Raw genomic sequence first — 14057 nt, 5'->3', positions numbered from 1 at the left:
GGTAAACATTCGAGGACTTTACTACTCCAACGGCTGTCGAACTATTTGCCCTATCCACCGCCACTTTAGTTTCACAATCGTTAAGTCTATGTCGATGATTTTGATTCTCCTACGGATGTCCTCATTTCTGATTCGATCTTGCATGAAAACTCCAGGCATATTATAAACAAGTATCACTAGGATATTATTATTAATAAATAAACAACGATTTATTTTATTTTTATTATTGATTGATGGAAAGGTATTGTTGTGATGATTATTATTATAATTATGAAAAACCAATAAAATAAATAATAGTTAAAAAAAACTTAAAAGCACGCTTTATATAAAATTCAACTAAAAATAGAAAATGAATTTAAATTGAAATTAGTGTAAAAGAATATATTTTATTGTAAAGAAGCGGGGGGTGTTTTTAAGATATTATTAAATTAATAATTCTTCTACACCCCACGCTTTTTTTTTACAATAAAATACATTTTTAACAGTATTTTCAATTTAAATTTATTTTCTATTTTTTAGTTGAATTTTATATAAAGCATGCTTTTAGTATTTTTTAACTTTTTTAACTTTTTTTATTTTTAATTTTTTAGTCAAATTTTCTATAAAAGCGTATTTTTAAAACTATTAAGTACTTTAACATCAATTCCTGCCTTATCGAGTATAGATGAAAATTATATATCAGTCCTCGCTAAATCTACAAAGTTTGAACGAAATCTAGCCGTTTAAAGTGGGTTAAATTCGCGCCCAAAGAAGTCGGTTACAAACATACAGGTGAAGCTAATATAAAGCGTATAAAAAGAATCTGGGTTGAGTATAAAAGTAAGTATTTATGTTTCTAACAGGACTATTACAGCGATACAGAACAATTAGAAACTACAGAAGTATTAGTACTACTACGTTCCAGCGAGGTCCAGAAATAATGTAGCCGTATATTCTGTAGTATATCTGTTGCACGTTTCTGGAGCGAGGCAAAATTGTTCATAAATTGTCGTCGTCTCGCCGGCGCGGGCGGGTGGTTACGATATATACTGTTTTTTTTTGTATGAAAATAAGGTACGAGACGAGCAGGGCGTTCAGCTGATGGTAATTGATACGCCCTACCTATTACAATGCAGTGCCGCTCAGGATTCTTGAAAAACCCAAAAATTCTGAGCGGCACTACAATTGTGCTCGTCACCTTGAGACATATGATGTTAAGTCTCATTTGCCCAGTAATTTCAATTCAGACCCCTTCAGACCGAAATGCAGTAATGTTTACACTACTGCTTCACGGCAGAAATAGGCGCCGTTATTGTACCCATAATCTAGCCGGCTTCATGTGCAAAAGAGCCTCCCACTGGAGCCTTACAGTACCTTAACGCCTACACCATGATTGACACTGCAAAACTGTAATATACCTTCCTAAAGCCAGCAATGACTTTTTTGTACGATATTATATTTAAAATTCTATAGAATTTTTGAAAAACGCTTGTGTGGTAAATTTTACTATAACATAAATGGCTTTCTTTGACTACAGATTGGGTATGGAGCGACCTTCCTCAGGCTATTAAATAATAAACATATAATATAAATATCTATACAAAGTAATATTTGTTGTACAATATTTTTATGAACAAAAAGAAGCCCGCTGAGTTTCTTGCTCCTGTTCTTCTCAGGTCAGTGGCATTATATTTCGAATACGTGGTAGTTTTTCACTTTCAATAAGTGATTTCATATCCAATTTTCATTAAAAATATATAAATTTGAAATCAGAGAGTAACGTCAACCACATTATTTAGCAACTAATTTGTCTGTCAAGTTGTCCTAAGTCATAATATTAACTGCAAGCATTTATATGATGAATATGGATGTTTGTTTCCGAGTCATGGATGTTTAAATGTATTTATGTATCTTTATATGTATGTTTATATGAATTTATGTATGTTTAAGTAAGTATATTGTATTAAATATATCGTTGTCTTGTAACCCATAACACAGGCTATATATGCTTAACTTGGGGCAAGATAATTTGTGTAAAAAGTGTGTCAATATTATTATTATTATAAAAATCCTCTAGTCCATAGGTTCTCAACGTAGACGATAACGCCCCCTTGTGGGCGTTTGAGCCTTTCGGGGGGGCAGTAGAAGACCCAGACCAAATTAAGGGGCATTGAGATGGCGCAGATGGGGCGTGGGTAGATTAAAAAATATAGTCTAAAAAGGCAAAAAAATACACGAAAATACTCTAGAAGAAAACACATGCTCACAGTGGGCGGTGAAAAATTAAGGTTGAGAAACTATGCTCTAGTCTTTTATGCTCTAAGTGGGTAATATAAACAAATGTACGAAGTTAATACAGAAATAATACAAGATAAACAAACAATTAAGGTTAATGCAAAGATAAAACGGTACTCACTGACTATATGAATGAGAAATGAGGCGAGGACCACCATCCACCCCCATCCTCCATCCGGCGGCGGAGACAGACTCTCAGAGCCCTCGCTAGATGCCTCCACTTGTGTACTCCCATTCTTAGGACTCTTCACTGCTCCGTGAGACATATTTTGGCACTTCGATTGATACAAGCGTAGTTATTTTCACTTAATATTACTGTATTATTGTAAAGAGGCACTTGTTAGATGGAAGGAAGATGGAAGCGATGAGGCTATTTACAACTAAAGAACCATTGTTTATTTCATGAGTGCAAATTTTTCTTTATGTGCTTGCCAAGTCATTGTCTTCTTCGATAATGTAAACAAAACTGAAACAAAAAAACATTTTTAAGTAGATAATTATGATAAATCATTAAGGGAAATATAAATTTTACCAATTCCAAAGAATACTGTGTTGTTGGGTCGCGTATTGGAACTGGCACCAAACTTTTCCATATTAACGTTTGGGCTACGTTAGTATATATTTTGTTTTTAGCCGACTTCAAAAAGGAAGAGGTTTTCAATTCGATCGGTATTTTATTTTATGTATATACACCGATTACTCTGAGATTTATGATCCGATTTTTAATTTTTAGTTCGATGCAGAATAAATGCCATTTGGTCCCATAATAAATTTACATAGTTTGGTCCGGTAGTTTTCATTTTATGAAAATTTTTGTCTACCTCGATGATATAATTGTTTTTTGTGTACGGCTTTTTTAGGAGTTTTCGTTCAGCTTGATTATATATCATAATTATTAACAGACACTAAAAAGTTTTAAAAATTTTTAGTTATTTGATACTATTCAGTTTTTGAAGTCGGTTTTTTAAACGTAATTTTTTTTCAAATAAATTCTTTTTAAAATATTTTTCTGCCGAACACGCTTGGACATTTGAGCATTATTTTAACAACCTTAATAGGACCTTATCGAAATTGCGGTACTGATTGGATCCATGCGAGCAGCGGCCGGCAAAATTTGTATAAAAATCCATTAGGTAGAATCGTGGTTTGGCGGCCAAATAAAATTTCTAGTAAATTTATATCTGTTGTACGATCTTTTACTCCTAGCCAAAAGTTACTTAAAAAAAGGTTTTACTTAAAATTCGAACTGACTCGCAAACAGCAAGCTGCTTATTGAAAACAAATAACAAAACATGAACATTTTTACGTGTGAAAAAAAAATTGTTTTTCGTCATTGATATTGAAAAGTAATTGTATTTCACTGAATGAGATCAAATGAATACAATGAGTGTGATGAACTTACTATAATGTCATCAGAAATAAAGGCGGCAAGAGCCATTTAATTTAATTTCCGCGCATTATTTGAGAAAATTTCAAGCCTTGGTTATAATTAGGCATTGCATCAATACCTCATCATTTTATGGAGTGTTCATTATATGCTTTATATGTAAATGTAGGAGATATATTTATATAATAGTGGTGTTTAGTGCCGCACAGAATTTTTGGAATTTCCAAGAATCCTGAGCGGCATTGCATTGTTATAGACAGGGCGTATCAATTAACATCAGCTCATATTATTAGCATTAGTTCTGCTCGTCTCATCCCTTATTATCATAAAAAAATATTCCTACTTATACCATCAAACAAAATAACCTAATTGTACAACCTCAATTACCTAAGAACTCGTATAAACTATATAAATAAATTATAACTAAACTAACATAATTAAAATAGAAATTAATTTAACGAACCACCAGTGAGAGGCTCCTTTGCACAGGATGCCGGCTAGAATATGGGTACCACAACGGCGCCTATTTCTGCCGTGAAACAGTAATGTGTAAACATTTCTATGTTTCGGTCTGAAGGGCGCCGTAGTTAGTGAAATTACTGTGCAAATGAGACTTAACATCTTATGTCTCAAGGTGATGGGCGCAATTGTAGTGTCGCTCACAATTTTTAGGCTGTTCAAGAATCCTGAACTGCATTGTAATGGGCAGGGCTTATCAATTACCATCAGCTGAACGTCCTGCTCGCCTCGTCCCGTATTTTCATAAAACAATTTTTAACTAATATTAATTTAGAAGCTATACAGCCTCAAATTGTATTTGTACTACCTTAGAACATAACTGCCCCTATTGTCCCGAGGTGGGCGTAAATAACTGCGACACAGTTTTAACTAATGCACCTACTTACGATCCAACTATTTTTGAATAGCTGTGGTAGCCGCTACTGTAGGTAATGTACAAAAAACACTTTTATAGCAGACACTCTATTCAATCTGATAGCATTTAATAAAAGCAACAGATATTAAGTTGTCAACAGAAACAAATCAATATTGTATCACCAGCCTAATCTTATCTGTATCTAGGATTGTTGCTAGTAGAGATTATAGCTCGTTGGGATTACAATATATCTACGTATCTATGTGTGTAACGGAATATTTGAGCGAGATTTTCATCCATTATAAATCACCCGATTAACAAAAGAATTGGCAAACATATCAATGAACAAAGATAAAGTTATTATGCATACTACTAAGCCGAGTTAGTAAGTCTTTTGTGGGGCGATGTGACTATGTATATGCTTTTACAACATTATCTGGGATCATTATCCCAGAAAATGTTCAAAACAAATGTGTAATGAAATTTAAAAGAATAAAATATGTTTATGCGGTTAGGTTAATACTATAACATAAACGACTTTTTTTTATTATGATTTGGAATTGAGTGATCTCCATAATTGAAACGATATTATTATGAAAAAAAAAAATAAAGGCCCCTGAGTTTCTTGTCCGTTCTTCTCTGGACTGAGGCATACTTTTTAGATTGGACTATCAATAAATTTCATAACCAATTTAGAATAAACTATATTTAAATATGAATTTGAAAGACCGATATCAATACCATATTTTTTTTCCATGTATCCAAACCACGAGCACCAGGGTTATTAAAAAAAATTACACACATACGAGCATTTTAATAAAATTTATTATAGTAATTAAAAACTAAAACAATACAACACTAAAAGATATTTTTTTATAATTATGGATAGGTCTTCAGGGTAAAATACTGGCTTTTTAAAACAAGTGAACCGTATTTTAAAACTATTATATATTATAGAATTAATATTGTTAATTTGTTATATTGGCCTGAGGTGACGGCATGAAATATTTATTATGTAATCTCGTAACTCATAAAGGAAAACGCGATAAAATTTTGATTTTGATGTACCAATTTGCATGAAAACTGTACTTACCTACTATGTGTGAATTGTAGATCTAGTGTATAAAGTTATTTCAGAGATACTGTAATATATAATAAAATAAGTCTGCATATATAATAAATTTTATCGACCGTATCTATACTATCTTTAGGATAGATCATAAAAATCAAAATAGACTTGGACTTATATAATAATTTTAATATATATATTATAAATCCAGTGTCCTGATGTTTGTTTCCAGTGCTTCCAACTCCTAAAATTACGCACTCTGCGTCCAGTTTGATCCAACTTGAGAGATAGGATAGATTTTATTTAGATTCGTGGACCGTTAATGTTTTTTTTCTTTAATTTTATTACATATTTTATTTTTGTATAATAAATTTTACTAATGACATATTTTTTTGAAGAAAATAACGCCCGTTTAGTTATAGTTGCGCCCATTCTTCTCAGGTCTGAGGCATTCGTTTTGGAATTGGAATTTTCAAATTCAAAAACTACCACCTACAGAAGTGATGTCAGATCCAATTTTGAATAAAAATATTTGAATTTGACTTTCAATAAGACATGAATTTTTGACGCACAATTTGAGAGTTCTGCTGTGACAATAATGTCAGTGAAATTATTCATAGACAAGAAGTGGGAAACACGAAATAATTATTGACGACACAGCACAGTGTTTAGTGATCCTGCCTACTATGTTAGAGGCCCCCGGTTGGTGAAAACATTTATTTAATGAATATGGATATATGTGCTGAATCATGAATGCTTATGTTTAATAAACCTGGCCTGGTTTCATGCGTTGCCCAACAACTAGAGGCTCTATCTAGAGGTATAAATTACCTAAGTTAAGCGACATACATAATGTCTTATGGATTCCGGATTGACGCAGCTTGTGGCTTCTGGTGTTTTGAGCTCTCTTATAAACACTAGAAGAATTTGCTTATTTAACAAAAAGTGCGAGTCGCCCATGAAGGGTTGGGATTGCTGTTTATCTATTTCTATGTAAAAATCTTAATGCGGTTCACAGAATACATCTTCATACCAAGTTTCAACAGTATAGTTCTTATAGTTTCGCGGAAAAAAGTGGCTGTGATATACAGACGTACAGACAGACAGACATGACGAATCTATAAGGTTTCCGTTTTTTGCCATTTGGCTACGGAACCCTAAAAATTATTGGTCTATTGAACAAAACTTAGAGTAGGTATAATACAATTTTGAAACAGCCTGTCGATATTACAACATACATTTTAGCAATATAGAAAAACTCGCAGAGATAATAACTTTTTCATTATTATGATATAATAGTCAAGGTTTGTTTAACGTTGGTGAGCAAAATATAATAATTAAGTGCTATCTTAATTATATGATAAGAGGTCGATTGGTTTGTACGGACTTCATGTCAGTCGTAATATGATATATATTACATCACAACCCTGTTATTATAACAAGATATTTTATAAGTGGCTTACTTCACACTGACCTTGGTAATAATACCCCCACAACATATTTTTTGAAGTGAAACTTCTATAACAGCGTTGAGTACTATTCTTGGTTAAACTCGCGTCAGGACACGTGACCTGGTCGAAAATTCGTAAGACAGTCGTTGAAATTATGGATGAAATTTGTTTTTTCTGAGAGATGAACTTTTTAATGTAAAATAATTGTAATATTTCGGAAGTGTTAAATTTTTTATTAATATAAATTGTCATTTTTGTGTACGATAGCGCAATATTGTATTTAACCACATAAATGCTAGTACTTTTATACTGACAAGTAAAACAATTCGTGCGAAATAATTCCCTAACCATTCCAAAATAAATATTGGTGTTCCCCAGGGATCCCACCTAGGACCATTGTTCTTTTTGATATTTGTGGACAAAATAAGGAATCATTTTAAACATTGTATAGTATAAAGTGATCAACTCTGCATCTCAGGCTGCTTTTGTTCAAAGTGATCTCAATGGTATAAAAGAGTGCTTATTAAATGGTATGATCCTCACTGCAAGTAAATGTTTTCATATTAAATACACTAGAAAAAAAAACCGCTTGTTACAGTGGCTAGTTAACGAAGGGCAGAAGATTTGTGACTTAAAAAATAAAAAATAAATCTATGCATTTAAATCTTTCAGCCTTCAACGAAATGTATAAGTACTTGATTATTTTGTATGTGTCTTAAAGTACGCAAACTATGTCTAATTGTGCTGCCATATTTTTTGTACAAGTTTGTTAATTTTTTGCCTGCTTTTATGTACAAGTTTGTTAATTTTTTAGTGCAATAAAGTGTTATTATTCATTTATTCAAACTATGAATAATTCTTTACTTAACTTACTTTAAAAAGTCAAGTTACAGTTATGCGACAAAGAAGCCTTCTCTACTTGAAGATAATTCAGATGTCTATTGGTTTCTTTTAATAAGATCGACCGTGGAATGCAGATGGTAGCAAGGTCAGCTTATTGATAACTCTTCAATACAATAAAACTTTTCAGTGCCGTAAGATATTTTTAAAGCGACGACACAAATAAAACATTCATAAAAAATTCGCTCTGCCCGTTACAATTCCAATTCAAATTCAAATATTTTTATTCAAATTAGGATTTGATATCACTTATTGAACATCAAGAACCATCATCATTTGAAGAAGTATGATTCAGACTTGAGAAGAACGGGCGCAAGAAACTCAACGGGCTTCTATTTTTTCATAAGAAATCATCGTTACAATGTTATATCGTACAATATTTTTTTTTATTTAATAGCTGTAGCGAGGTCATTCCATTCCAAGCTTAAAACGCTCCTGTGATTCCTCTGGTGTTGCAAGAGAATGTGGGCAGCGGTGATCACTTAACATCAGGTGACCCGTACGCTCGCTTGACCTCTCTTCTATAAAATTTAAAACAAATCACTTATGAAAGTCAAAAATTACTAATTCGGAAATGAATGCCTACGACCTGAGAAGAACGGGTACAAGAAACTCGGCGGGCAAGAATGCAGTGCAATAAATTATAGAAAAATCCCAAAATGTGTACTCCATAAGATGTTTGTTAGTCCATTAATTTCATTTGCTAACCGATACGACTTAGAGATCTTCAAGAAAAGAGCATACCTAAGTACTCCCACCTTAAAGGCCGGCAACGCAACTCTTGACATCTGTTGTAGCGGATGTCCATGGTTTGTTGCCTCACCACTCCCCATCACCCGTTTGTACCTCTTATATATAAAAAAAACCTACAACATGCTGTGCAGAAGCCTCCCACTTTTATTTTCGAATAAATAAAGCGTCTACATTATCAATATATTAAATAGATTAACAAAAATAGCCTTCCGGCTCCGCTACTGTTTAAATTAAGATCAGCTGATTCACATCGGGATTAATGACGATGTTAAAATGTGACGAGCACGTGCTATATAAATGGTCGTAACAGTGGCCCTCGAGTGCACGAGGACAGTGACTCGAAGCACGACAAAACAAAGCCACGAAAATATGCGATTTAAGTGGCACATTCAAACAATGCTCTTTATTATCAACTTTATACACTCATTAATTAAATATACCAACATAAACTAAATATACAAATAAAATAAATACCTTACAAAATTGTGATTCAATCGTAATATAAAAAATATTTTACGAAATTTACTGTTTTAATTCTTTCAACACAGAGACAAAGTAATTTTTGCTACAAATGCATTTCAGCGATTATATTATCTGTGTCAAATATTTCGCGCCAAAAGTAAATGTTGGCGCGTATCAGTGTTATTTAAATATTATTATCAATTTAGCTTTAATATTAAAAATATTCACCTTCATCATTGTTTTTTATGTATATAAAAATTATCTCTTCTACACACGCACTGTGTACGAACTCTACTAAACGGATTCACAACTTCACGTGAAAACTGCAAGTAATTTTATCGTCACTCGTCGCGACGTGCGACAACGCGCACCGTTTCTTTGTAACTAACAACACAATGTTATACACATCTGACATCAAACAATTAGTAATTTAAATGATAAGCAGTAAGTACACAAATGAACATAATATGAATGGTTTTCAGCTTTTAAAATAAGGGTAACTGTTCTTATTATTTATTCAGAGTTTATCTCGTCACCAAATCACTTTGTTAGCATTAGTAATCTGTATTGTTGTCGCAAAAATATTTCGTTGTTAACTAATTTATTGATTATTTAAGTTTGCCTATTTCTAAAGCGTTGTTATACTAAACAAATAGAATCAGATTTATTTTGTGACTTATTGTCACACACATAATACTTAAAATAATAAAATGGTCGCAAAATACCTTTATTTATTTACGGTGTGTGTGGATTAATGCATCTACTACGTAAAAATGAATTGCTGATCGTTAGTCTCGCTAAAACTCGAGAACGGCTGGACCGATTTCGCCATTTTGGTCTTGAATTATTTGTGGCAGTCCAGGGAAGGTTTAAAAGGTGAATAAATATGAAAGTGTTCGGATTTAAATAAAAACAACAATTTTGTTTTTCCATTGATGTGTCCCCCGTCGTCCGATATTTGTTTTGTATGGACATATTTTCTATGAGAGAATTTATTGACGCACGGTTTGACAGTTCTGCTGTGAAACAATTTTATTACAACAGCAGGGAGCATATTTTACGAAATAATTCTTGATGTTATGAAATATTATTGACAAATTCATAAAAAAACAGCATTTTATTTATTATATACAGAACAACGTCGGTCGGGTCAACTAGTACTCAATAATTGTTTTTACGTATTATTATACATTTATTTTATTTTTTTGACTTACTCGTCTAAGGCGTTGAGTATTTGACGTTTGAGTATTTTTGTTGCTTCACTTTACATATATTGTAACTAAAATGATTTGTAAAAAGATAAAGCTTGTAAATTTTGTAAGTCAAGGCAATGAGTTTCTTGCCACTTCTTCTTCTTATTAAAGGTCAACCCTCGAAGGAGGATAGAGGATAAAAAAAGAAAAGAAAACTTAACATTCATAAAATTCATATCCTTAACCTACATGAATAAAGTGATTTTGATTTGATTTAACATATTGCAACAACACTTGATAAACGTCATGAATATATATCAGTACCTAAAGGGGCTTGGACATTGGGAGAAGAGCTGATAAGAAACTCCCAGGCCATCTTTTAAACCATAAAGGCATAAAAGGCATTTATGTTTTCAAAATTGATTCCTTTAGAATTCTTTTTGATGTCATTTCTAATAATTACTAGATACTATTACCACTTCGGAAACAAATGGCGCTCTCAGAGAGAAGAAGCGGCGCAAGAAACTCTCCCAGCATTTTTTTTTTGCGCTCTTTTCAATAAAAATATACAATATTGTACAGTCATTTCTATCGCTATAAAATAATCACAATCTGGTCCCAGGCTGTCCGATCATTTAGATATTCAGCTGTGGAGTAATAGGATTTACCATTTTTTTATAAAACATTTAGATTCATTTATAGATAAGGCCTGAACAATGGCTGGGACTTTATTATAGAAGTGTACATTTACCCTTAAAGCTATTATGTATCTTATGAAGCCTACTAGAATTAGTTACAAGCAATCCCTTATTTCTAGTGTTATAATAATGAAAATCACAATTAAGAGCAAACATATAACAACTTATCCTATTTAATATAATATTATACAATTGTAATAGGTGGCAGGTGGTCTACGCAGAATACCAGACAAGAACCATGCATTATTATCCTCTATAAACTACAATATTCAAGTTCAATTTCAAATATTCTTTATTAAAGGTTCATTACAGATATTATATTTTTAAAAGTGCCAAGACACATTTTAAATTTATGATACTATACTATACGAGGGCGGCACTGAAAATTTCGGGAATCAAGGAAGTGACACAACAATGTATTAAAAATGTATTTATTGCTTTTCAAAGTATTCTCCGCGAATGGAACCAATCATTGAAGCAACCATTCCATTCGGAAGTTGGGGTCTCCAAACGGGGATCATCACTGAGCTTGACACGTCCTCGTTGAAATTCAGCAAACCAGCGATTATGTGTGGTTTCGGATGGGGCTTCATCACCAAATGCAGAAATCATCCGGTGAACACGCTGTTTTTGTGTTAAACGACTTCGAAAGTCATAATAAATCATGGCTCTAGAATTATCTCGAGTCATTTCCATTTTCTCAACGACTAAACAAGTTTGACAAGACCTTGTGATAAGACCGAGAATCTTTTTTTAAATAAGTAAACGGTAGTCGATTTTTAAAACCAAGGAGTTTTCAATTAAAAAGATTTTAATATGGCAGGAACAGTGGAAATATTCCATTCCCGATACTTTTAGTGCAGCCTATGTAGTAAGCCTTCTTTGTCAAAGAAGATCTAATATATTTCTTAAATTTGGGCTCAGTGAGTCCTAGTATTGTCTGGTATTTAATTGTAATATTGAATACCACGGTCTATAAAGGAGCCATTAACTCTGGCTTACTTATTAAACGGCACGTACCGTTTATTCCTTTCTTCTTGAATTAATTCAAATGAAAATTATTTTTGGATTTAGTAATATTTTTTCTAATATACATTGTATTCATATATATATGTCAATACATATGAGGGATTATAAGAATTTAATTTGTGATTCAATTCTACTAATGAATTTTTTTTTAATTTAATTGAGATTGTATTTAATTATTTAATTATTTATTTATTCAACCGATAATTAAGCATGTGCTAGGCACGCAATGAGTAGGTCGCACAGATTTTAATCATGAATTTATATTTTGAAAAATGAGTTTTTGGAAGTTTTTCGATAAGCCAATTTTGGAAAAATCGATGTATTTTTACACAAAATTGTTTTTTTTCGAATTCAGATAGCGAGTGTAGTTCATAGTTTAGGGAAGACCCAAAATTATATAACGGCATTAGATTGAAAGTCACGAGGAATAAAGATTTTGACAGATTACAGCTAAGTACCAGTGGGAGGCTCCTCTGCACAGGATGCCGGCTAGATTATGGGTACCACAACGGCGCCTATTTCTGCCGTGAAGCAGTAATGTGTACGTATTACTGTGTTTCGGTCTGAAGGGCGCCGTCGCTAGTGAAATTACTGGGCAAATGAGACGAGCGCAGTTGTAGTGCCATTCAGAATTTTTGGGGTTTTTCGAGAATCCTAAGCGGCACTGCATTGTAATGGGCAGAGCGTACGAATTACCATCGGCTGAACGTGCTGCTCGTCTTGGCCCTTATTTTAATTAAAAAAAAAATCCGTAAGCTTATGTAACACAATAACCATAAAAAGCACAGGGGCATACTCATTCCATAGCAAGATTTGAAGGCCGGCAACGCTCTTGTGATTCCTCTGGTGTGGCAAGAGAATGTGGGCGGCGGTGATCATTTAACACCAGGAGGTTTGTCCTCCTTTTCCATAAAAAAAAGTATCAGTTGCTTTTCGCGTTCTTATAAATTGGGCAGATAACGTCCGTGTACATTTTATATATCAATGAAAATTAGACTTTTGTTTTGAAATACAGAGAAGGATATAATATATAGAAGATATTAGAAGTAAACTAACAATGGTTGTGGCTCAACGCAAGAAGGTCAGTAACGAATCCAATTTACAACATGTCCAATTAATAAACACGAAAATAATGATGTTAATAGTCATAATAATAGACAAACAATGACTATTTTGAGTTAAGGCCAGGCTGACGAAGTAACGAACCCTGTTCCTAGTTTTGCTATAAGTTCTGTTAAAAATAAAATTGCATTTTTTATGACATTATCTCAATATTCGGCAGTGCATCATGCATAATCTGGAAATGGGCGGTCCATGGTAACTTATGTCTAAGAAGCCCTGATTTATTTTGAATAATATTAATTATTTAACAGTCTTTATAATATTAAGAGCTGATGCCCGCGACTGCATCCGCGTAGATAAAGGGTTTTTAAAAATAATAAGCAAGTTTGGAATTGAAGATTATCTCATGTCCTATTCCAGTTCCGGTTCCCGTTTTCAATCCCGTTCCCAACATAATATATGTATCTATCTTATCGAGAAATATTGGTATGGCTAACTAAACCTAGAGATAAAAGTAGCTCATCGAAGTAAATTTCAGTTTTTCAAAAATCCTGCAGGAACCATGCCGGGAAAAAAGCTCTAGCAACAAATTTCATTAAAATCGGTTGTGTAGCTCCAGCGTAAAAGCATAACAAACAAATTTATATTCAGATTTATAATATTAGTAGGGATGGTCTTTGAATACGAAAGCATGATGATTCGTCAGACAAAACGCCTGCTGAGGTCAATGATAAATTTGAACATGTTGTGTAATGGGTTTAAATGAAGTAAACAATGTTACTGTTACTTCTTTATTTGGACTTAAAAACATACGTGTATTGAAATCGGGTCAATTACTTATTTGGTCATATTATAATATATTTATTACAACATGGCTTAAAATAATTAAATGATATCTTCTGACT

At 32.8% G+C, this 14057-nt stretch overlaps 1 protein-coding gene across 3 annotated transcripts in view; it reads right to left on the bottom strand.

Annotated features, from left to right (window-relative positions):
- Positions 1–14057, bottom strand: part of LOC126969228 (monocarboxylate transporter 12) — a 65885-nt gene that overhangs the window by 23282 nt on the left and 28546 nt on the right. For 2 of the 3 annotated variants that reach the window (XM_050814573.1, XM_050814574.1), the window contains exon 2: positions 2396–2740. In XM_050814573.1, the coding sequence (XP_050670530.1) occupies positions 2396–2540 (145 nt within the window). In that variant the 5' untranslated portion in view covers positions 2541–2740. Of the gene's footprint in view, positions 1–2395; positions 2741–9398; positions 9567–14057 lie in introns of those variants that run through there. The other variant, XM_050814572.1, reaches the window with a different exon arrangement.

The sequence above is a fragment of the Leptidea sinapis genome, chromosome 17, assembly GCF_905404315.1.
Source record: "Leptidea sinapis chromosome 17, ilLepSina1.1, whole genome shotgun sequence".
Classification (NCBI taxonomy): domain Eukaryota; kingdom Metazoa; phylum Arthropoda; class Insecta; order Lepidoptera; family Pieridae; genus Leptidea; species Leptidea sinapis.
The sequence above is the reverse complement of the archived record's forward strand: the minus strand, read 5'-3'. Positions and strand labels throughout refer to the sequence as shown.